Source organism: Lactuca sativa, chromosome 6 (genome assembly GCF_002870075.4).
Source record: "Lactuca sativa cultivar Salinas chromosome 6, Lsat_Salinas_v11, whole genome shotgun sequence".
NCBI classification, from domain to species: domain Eukaryota; kingdom Viridiplantae; phylum Streptophyta; class Magnoliopsida; order Asterales; family Asteraceae; genus Lactuca; species Lactuca sativa.
The window spans coordinates 34,247,543-34,256,699 of NC_056628.2; the positions used below are offsets into that span (position 1 = coordinate 34,247,543).

At 33.6% G+C, this 9,157-nt stretch overlaps 1 protein-coding gene across 1 annotated transcript; it reads left to right on the plus strand.

Moving 5' to 3' along the window:
• Nucleotides 1-7,294: 7,294 nt before the first annotated feature.
• Nucleotides 7,295-8,651, plus strand: LOC111903840 (protein ALP1-like). Its single transcript, XM_023899587.2, has 2 exons — nt 7,295-7,563; nt 7,676-8,651. The coding sequence occupies exons 1-2, from the start codon at nt 7,295-7,297 to the stop codon at nt 8,649-8,651; spliced, it is 1,245 nt and encodes a 414-aa protein (XP_023755355.2).
• Nucleotides 8,652-9,157: the final 506 nt, after the last annotated feature.

The window sequence follows — 9,157 nt, forward strand, 5'->3', positions numbered from 1 at the left end:
TATTCAAGAGTTAGTGTAGCTTTTATCAATACTCTTCATAAATTGGTCCTAGTTGGTCTTTGTCTTATCCAAGACATCACAACTTTCCACATTTGATGAATGTTATAAACCTTCTTAATACTTTTCACTCATTGTCACAATCTTAACTTTAAGACTTGTTTTCGGAACGAAGTATGATTCACTTCTTGATTTAACCATTTCTTCAATTCTTGATTCCTCTTCTTAGACATACAATTGTACTAAGACTCACTTAGAGGATCAATTGAGATATGGTTCTTAATCATTAAGACCTATCATAAAGCATAAAAGGTACTCTCCCATCTTCTTAGAATGGAGAAACTTTTATCTTTCTGCCTACTTGATTCTTCTTATTCGTTCTGCTATTGATCTAAACCCTTTAATCAATTCAGAATTACACTTAATCTTGTAAGTATAATCATATTTACTAAACCTTTAGTAAATCATGACGAATATCATTGTTACTCTTATGGTGGACTTGATCAACACGCAACATTGTGTGCTCGATCTCTTAGCCCTTCACTTGACACTGTGTCAATGAATTTGTCTAATTTCCAAATAAGAAATTTCTCATTCATCGTGCAATCCAAGTTGCGTGATTCCAAATTTCTGTCCAATTGAAAATTTGGGCGATGAGAAACTCTCCCTATTTGGTAAATTCTCAACTTTCCATAAATAACATAATAAGAACCAAATCCATTATGGCTAATAATAGAAACATTTTAACATCAATTTTTCATACACGCCATTGCAAGAATAAATAAATAAAATTTAAAATCATAATTTATTTTATTGCGGAAAAATTTGTCCTTACAATGCAATTCATTGAAAAACTTATGCTAATACATCTTTCTTAGCAATCTAATTGTAACTCTAAGTAGTAGCTCAAGAATCTAATCTTCGAGAAATGCGATCGAAATCCATTCCTTCACGGTTAGATTCTGCTCACTTCATCCCTTAAGCTTCGTTTTTTTTTCTTCGATCCTAAAAAAACATCAATTGTAATCTTATCACATTATGTATTAAGAATCTAGAATGAAGCTTAAAAGAGTTAGTCAATGGATTTTACCTATATAAGAGCCATACGTTTCGACTCTCCCATCTCTTAGATCTCTTAGGTAAATGGGGCAGCTTCGTCTCTAATGCCCTTTCTCTTGGCATTAAAAGCAAATTGACTCTTTTGGAACATGACATGGAACTACTTCAGACATTGCCTTTCTCTTGTGATCAAACTTTTCGATCATAGCATGTCTTTCGTTGCCATTGTCTATATCCATAGAGGTCTTGAAGGCAGATTCACCAATCAACTTTGCTTTTCTATTGCGCCAAATCATTGTTGATTCAGCAGCAATAAGCATATAGGTGAGATCTATAATGGTCACGTCATAGTTCATCATATAGTACTCTCTTACGAACTCACTATATGAGTTAGGAAGTGACTGAAGAACCCAATCAACAGCCATTTCCTTACATACAACGGATCCCAACATTCTTAACCTATCAATGTGTGACTTCATCCCTAGGACGTGTGCACACACCGGCTTTCCTTCTTTATGTTCACTTGCCAAAAGGGATTGAGTGATCTTGAACTTTTCAAGCCTTTGAACTTGTGGGTTAGGGAGAATAATTGGAGGAGGAGGAGGAAGTGAAGTATGATCTCTTGTTCCTTGATCGAATCATGGAATATCATCTTCATGTGGAATGCTTGTTCCACGGGATTTGAGAAGACCATAGTTGTCAAACTTTGACATCTACAAAACGGGAGAAAATAAATTCAAGTTAGTTGATTGATTGAGTCCTTAGTAAATCACCCAAATGAGATGCTAAGGCTAGGACCCAACACAATATTCTACAACACGAGAGAGGGATGCCGTAACCCAAATTGCAGAACATTTGAAGGTAAGTGAATGACGATTCACTAATTTCCACCATGAAAAACGAAAAAGAAATTTTAAGTTTTAAATCTATGAAAACTCCTAGATCCTTTGAGATTCATTGAACTTTTAATGGCATGTTTAAATCTCGATATGCCCCTCTTGTTTGTGACTGGGATGTCGAGGATCACAAAGCGGGTGTGAATAACCATGCAAACTTACATGGTGCCCTCACATGGTACAGTCACCTATTTGATGTGCCGGTAAACCACACACGCTCCACCGAACTATGACAAACATTGAGTCACCCTTTGATACCTTTGCTTAGAACCATTTAGTGTGCCGGTAAACCACACACGCTCCACTAACGTCTTCGCAAGGGCACAAAGTGTAATTTCATGGAATTGCATCAATTCACTTTTGCCTAAGTAACTAAGATTGGGAATTTTATGAAAACATTTAGTTAGTTTTGTAATTCATTATACTTATAATGGAAGGTTTCGTCCTATCCTACCCGTTCGGCTAATGACCCTCCACTAGTCAAGAGTGCGGTGGGTAAGAGTGGATACCCATTCAATCGCCATTTTATAGGAAATTTCCTTAAACACCCGTTATAGACTAGCTTCGTGAATGAGGCCTACTAACGGTAAGACTGACTTTTACTCATACATATATATAATGTTAGACTTTTAATGTTATATATAGTATATGGTGTATTTTACACTTTTTAAAATACTAGGTGGTTTAATTTAACAATTATATTTTTAATTCAATTAAATTGTTAAACCTAAACTTTTATGGATTTATTAAACCTCTTTTAATTATACACTTTAATTAATTAATAAAATCATAAGGGTGTGATTTGAACTTTTTCAAAACTATACTAGAGTTTTAGAATTTAACATTCCTAATTAAACTTTTAATCAACTTTTAAATTCCAAAACTTGAGGGCAAGTTTTGAAATATTTCAAACATTAGAGTTTAGAATTTAAATACACATCAAAATTAAACTATTAATCAAAATTTAAATTCCAAAACTTGAGGGCAAGTTTTGAAACCTTTTTCAAAACATAAGGGTTTCAACTATTTAAATTTCAAAAACTTTTGGGTTCAAATTTAAACTATAAAACCTAAAGGGCAAAATATGAAACTTTTCATAACAACAAGGATCAAATAACAAATAATTTAAATTAACACTTAATCACATAATTATCCATATTTGATTTGTTTAATGATTTCTTGCAAAACAATTTATCAATTTAGTCAAAATAATTAATCAATTATCTTATAAGGAAACAATTATCTTATTAATTGATAAATATCTTCAATTAGATCAAAATTATAGTCAAATATATCATATAATCGGATTAATATTGATCTAACATGATAAGGTAACTATCCCAATGCAAAAACAGCAAGAAATCCCGAGATAACCTCCATCTGACGAGTTGACTCGTCGAGTCACCTTGGACTCGGCGAGTCCAGCCTCCAGAAACCCAAAAATCGAATTTTTTGAACATGTAATGCATCAATACAATTGAAACCAAGCTAGGCTCTGATACCACTGATGGGTTTTGGTCATAAGACATCCTATGTGCTCATACAAACCCTAATGCTTGGATCTAGGTTTCTCTATTGTACATGCTTTGAATCCAAGAATATAAACCCTAATTCTAGCATATGAAATCAATATTAACATATAATTAGGTTTAAGATAGTACCTTGATTGTTATGTAGCAATAACAATCCCAATTCCTCCTTGAATTGACTTTGGAAGGCTTAGAGTCACAAGTGTCACTCCTCTAATGGCTCACAAACACTATAAGAAAGAGGATGAAGAGGAGAGAGGTTAGAGGCTGCCCAAAACGTGTTCTAACCCTAGAAAAGAAGTTCCCCATGTTTTTTAGCCTTAAGGGTTATATTTATAGTGAGGCTATTAGGGTTATCTAACAAGGAAACCCTAATTTGGTTGCTTAAGCCCTAAGCAACCCATAGACTCCTTTAATCAAGCCCTTGGACGATTTCCTTATGGGCTTCCCATAAGAATTCGTCCACCCCTTGATTTAAGACAATCCATGGCCCAAATTGCAATTATCTTATAATTACAATTCCAGTCCCTTAAGTTTAATTAATCTCTTTTAGTCACAAAACTAATTACCAATTAATTATTGACTAATATTAATTAAACAATATGATTTCTCCTTTAATATATCATTCCCATAATATATTAATAAATCATATTTAATCCTTTCTCTCCATAATTCATCCTATCAAGTTGCTTTGGTGAAGGCAACTCAAAAGGACCATGCACCATCGGGTCAAGTACATACCAAAATAGTTATGGACTTAGACACTAATCCAACACATATTTGTAAGAATATATGTAAGAGGGTGTTACAGGTATATATGTGAAATGTTGAAGGGGTGAATATATTCAGTTCGTGGAATGATTCGGGTTAACGTGCGGGTCTACGGGTCGAAGATGACCCGAGTACTTAAGGCTAAACTCAGAATGTTTGGGTCATAATTCGTTCATTCAGTTTAGCTTGTTACACACTCTTCTCTCTCATTTGGTATAACTCTCAAATTAGGGTTTTCTCTGTAATAGAATATGATATGCTCTTTGTCCTTGATCTTCTTTTAGATTAGGTTGAGTGATTCATTGTTGAGAGTAGTGTATGTTTTGTGTAGTGAGGTTTGTGTTGTAAGTTCATGAAAACCTCATGTCTGTTAATCCTCAAATGATATAATAGATGGTGATGTTGGGTTTATGAGTTCTTACTAGTTTATAAGTTTATATATATATATATATATATATATATATATATATATATATATATATATAGTTAGGTTCAAATGTTTTCACTATCTATTGTGTGCATATATGATTGATTCTGGACCAATCATTTTAGTTATTTTAAGAAAGTAATTAATGCATATTAAATGCTGAAGATGTAATTAATATTCATTATATCTTCAACATGTAATATGTATTAATTACTTTCTTAAAATAACTAAAATGATTGGTCCAAAATCAATCATACATGCACACAATAGATAGTGAAAACAAAATAACCTAACCATATATATATATATATATATATATATATATATATATACTTACTTTTTAGACAATAGAAACTTAAATGAAAAATTAATCTCTAAAACAGTTGCACCCGAGTTGTCACTTATGAAGTAAATACTTTTTCATGGATCTTAGGGAGCTTATATCTTAAGTCTTCCATTTACTAAACTTGTAATTAGAATTATCATTATTTATTAATCATCACATCTTAGTAAATGTTTGAATGTTATTTCGGTTTGAAGCTTATTGTTTATTTGATCACTCTTGGTTAATAAGAATGATCAAGTTATTTCTTGGTTCTTCTCTCATTATTAGGCTCCATGCTACTTCTTCGTGATAATGACAGCTATGGTGGTTGTACGCAAAACAAACATGTAGTTCATCATTGCTTATATTTTGTGTAAGGCTAAGGAAAGTGGTAACACTCTTAGCATCTTGCTTACAAAACGAAACTAACATAAAGAATGGAGAAGATGAGTACTCACAAAAAAAAGTCAGAGAGAATACAAAAATTGAAGCAACAGTGATTTGAACTGGCTTTTCACCAGAGAATAGAGCGGAGATGGCAGCAACTTCTGGCGATAAATGACGAAAATGACCACAAACTATTGAAACCTAGTCCGGAAAAGAAAAATCACCAAGTTCGGTGTATTACTGGTGAAGCAAAGCTAGCACGTACCAACACCGGTGACAATAGAGTAACCGACATTGACGGAGATTTGTGGAGGACGGTAGTTGCTTCCGATGAGCAAAGAAACATATAATGTTTGTTTTTTAAGTTTAATTTATTCCTCTTTCACTCTGAATATCGATCTATCATCTTACTTATTGTTTTCCAAACTCAAATATAGAAATTAAGAAGAAATTGTTTTTTGATCATCTTTTATATATCTAAATTTTGTTGTGTATGGGATAGGCCCGATGTTGTTGACCAAAACATTGCTTCCAATCACATTGCTTCTTGTGTGTTTCTCTCTTCTCGCCAAACATCCGACGAGTCTCAAGTAGCGAGCCCCCTAGCGAGTGCTAGGGGGCGGTGTTTCAACATTGTCAACGAGTCTGGCGAGCTCCGATGGCGAGGCCACTCCTCTAAGTCTAAGGGTGCAACCTAGATCGACCAACTCGTTGACCTCTTAATTATTTTGTTGTTTCTTGGTCTTTTTGTCATATTCCAACTATAGTCACTTGATCACTAAGATATTTGTATAGTGACCTATAAGACGATGATTTAGACCAAATGTTTTGTTTCTTGGGATAGTGACCCATGCATGATCTTTCTTCTTAATAAGATGGTGGCTCTTGATTAGATGTCAAGTCATATAAAAACGACATGCATTTAATCACATTTATAATGAAAATATATGTGCAATATGAAATATGGATATATGACCTTTCATGTGGATATATGGTTTTCCATGTCATTTAGAGAAATTTGACACCATAAAGACAGTACAAATAAACAAACTTAAACATAATTATTTAGTTCGAAGCTTTTTATCAATTTCGAAATTGTTTCTTTAAGAAAAAACAATTTTGAGACTGATAATAGAGTTCGGAAGTTCGAACTTGCTAATAACAAAAAACATGTTCGAAGTTGTGTTTGGTTAAAAAATGATGGTTTTGTTCATATGTTTTCAAGAAAATGATGGTAAAATTGCTATATCTATTTGGGAAAAATGGTTTTAATAAAATTATTTAAATATGTAGAAAAGATGTAATTTTATTAAAACCACGTCGAACCTCGTTTGGACCCATACCGACTACTCTGATGAATAGAAATATAAAGTCGAACACTTATAACATAATAGGGTATAGGGATGTTCGATTAACAATCACTATAAAGCGTGATAACTTTGATATATATATATATATATATATATATATATATATATATATATATATATATATATATATATATATATATATATATATCAAAGTTATCACGCTTTATAGTGATTGTTAATCGAACATCCCTATACCCTATTATGTTATAAGTGTTCGACTTTATATTTCTATTCATCAGAGTAGTCGGTATGGGTCCAAACGAGGTTCGACGTGGGTGATCTGGCATCTCTCGACGCCGTCGTAACGGGGGGAACACCGCCCCCTGCTCGTTGCATCTCGTCGAGGTGATTCTTATTGGCGTGACGACGGGAAGAAATGGAAGAAAATGACCGTTTGAGTTTGCAACGGTTTGAAAAAAAAGTTAATTATTAAAAAAACATTTTATCCTATAAATACTCTCATTTTATTAAAATTTTCACACACTTTCTCTTATCCTCTCTACATACTTTCAATTATCTTCAAAAAAAAAAATATGGATCCTTTCGACTCGTCCGATGATTCAGATGACGATATTTTCTTTAGGATGATGTATCATTATTACACTACCGACCTGCTACAACCAGACCCAGCCCCACTACTAACAAGACGTGTGATGTTAAACAGAAATCGTGAGGAAGGACACGAACATCTATATCGCGATTACTTTGCGGATAATTGTGTATACGGGGCGAAGGACTTCAAAAGAAGATTTCGTTTGAGTAGGGATGTGTTCTTACGAATCGCCAACGCCTTGGAAAGCCGGTATCATTTGTTTACTATATTTTTATACCAAATAAATAAAAATGTACTACATGTTTCTTTAATTTTACAACATATGCAATATATTTTTAAACTGTAGTTAATTTATGTTTAGGTACGAATTTTTTCAATTAAGATATGATGCTAGAGGTAGACGGGGGTTTACAACGTTGCAGAAATGTGCTGCGGCCATTCGTTTCATGGCTATGGGGGAGTCACCCGACACCATGGACGACTATATGAGAATGTCCGAAAGAACCGCAAGAGAGAGTTTGTATACATTGTCAAGGGGTGTTGTTGAAACTTTTGGAGACGTGTATTTGCGGAAACCTTCGTTGCATGATTTGCAAGAATTGTATGCGGCGCATGAAGAACGTCATGGGTTTCCCGGAATGATCGGAAGCATTGATTGCACACACTGGAAATGGAAAAATTGTCTGGTAGCATGGAAAGGGCAATACACAAGTGGTCATCACGGATCACCTTCATTGGTGTTAGAGGCTGTCGCTTCTCAAGATTTATGGATTTGGCATGCATTTTTTGGGGTTGCGAGTTCCAACAACGACGTCAACGTTCTTGATCAGTCGCCAATATTCGACGATCTTTTGAATGGAAAAGCCCCGGATGCTCCTTTCACGGTGAATGGAAACGAATGCAAATATGGGTATTACCTTACAGATGGAATATATCCTCAGTATTCCACATTCATGAAGGCATTCCGCCACCCGGTTGAAGAACGAGACAAATTTTTTAAAAGAAGACAAGAAGGAGCACGTAAGGATGTGGAACATGCTTTTGGAGTGTTGAAGGCGAAGTGGCATATAGTCGAACATGCAGCACGACCATTGGATTTAGAAACTTTACGATATATCATGTATGCATGTATCATAATGCATAACATTGTAGTAGAAGATAAAGGGAGAAATATTGCACACTATATCCCAACAGAGCCCAGACACGTTCAGTTTCAACCAGGAACAACAGATTATTTGCATCGCGTTGTTGACATTCAGGACGCAAATAAACACAGACAACTTCGAGAGGATTTGGCGGATTATATCTTCGATGGTAACAATAACGATAACGAATAGCATTGTCTTTTTTTTTTTTTTTTTGAATTTGGATGTTATTTCTTTTTTTGTTTTTGGATATTATGTGTAATTTAGCCTTTATGTTAATTTTAATCTTTAAAAATTTTTAATTTTTTTATAATTTTTAAACATTATGTTTTATTTATTATTTATATTTAAAAAATATTTGTATCAATTTAAAAAAAATCGAAATAAATAAAAAATATATTATAAAATGGAAAAAAAAAGTAACAAAAAAACGAAATAGTAAAAAAAAATAATATTTATTTTCAAAAAGTTGGTGTTGCATCTTGTTGTCCATTTCTCCACTTGGTGTCATAACACCATTAGCTTAGGTGGCATGTAAGGTGGCACAACTTGGTGTTGCACATTATTACCCACACCCAATGCTCTCAGCAAATTATTACTTGAAGCTACCCATTTTTATGTTGAGATTTGAGGCGTAATTAATTATTATATTTTTGGTCCTAGAGCTTCTCTAACCAAATAACAATGAGGGTAAATTA

What these genes read in the sequence shown, in the direction of transcription:
- LOC111903840 (XM_023899587.2), top strand. Translation starts at nt 7,295, where the DNA reads ATGGATCCTTTCGACTCGTCCGATGATTCAGATGACGATATTTTCTTT. An exon ending in GCCAACGCCTTGGAAAGCCG is followed by an intron (nt 7,564 to 7,675) that starts GTATCATTTGTT and finishes ATTTATGTTTAG; the next exon opens with GTACGAATTTTTTCAATTAA.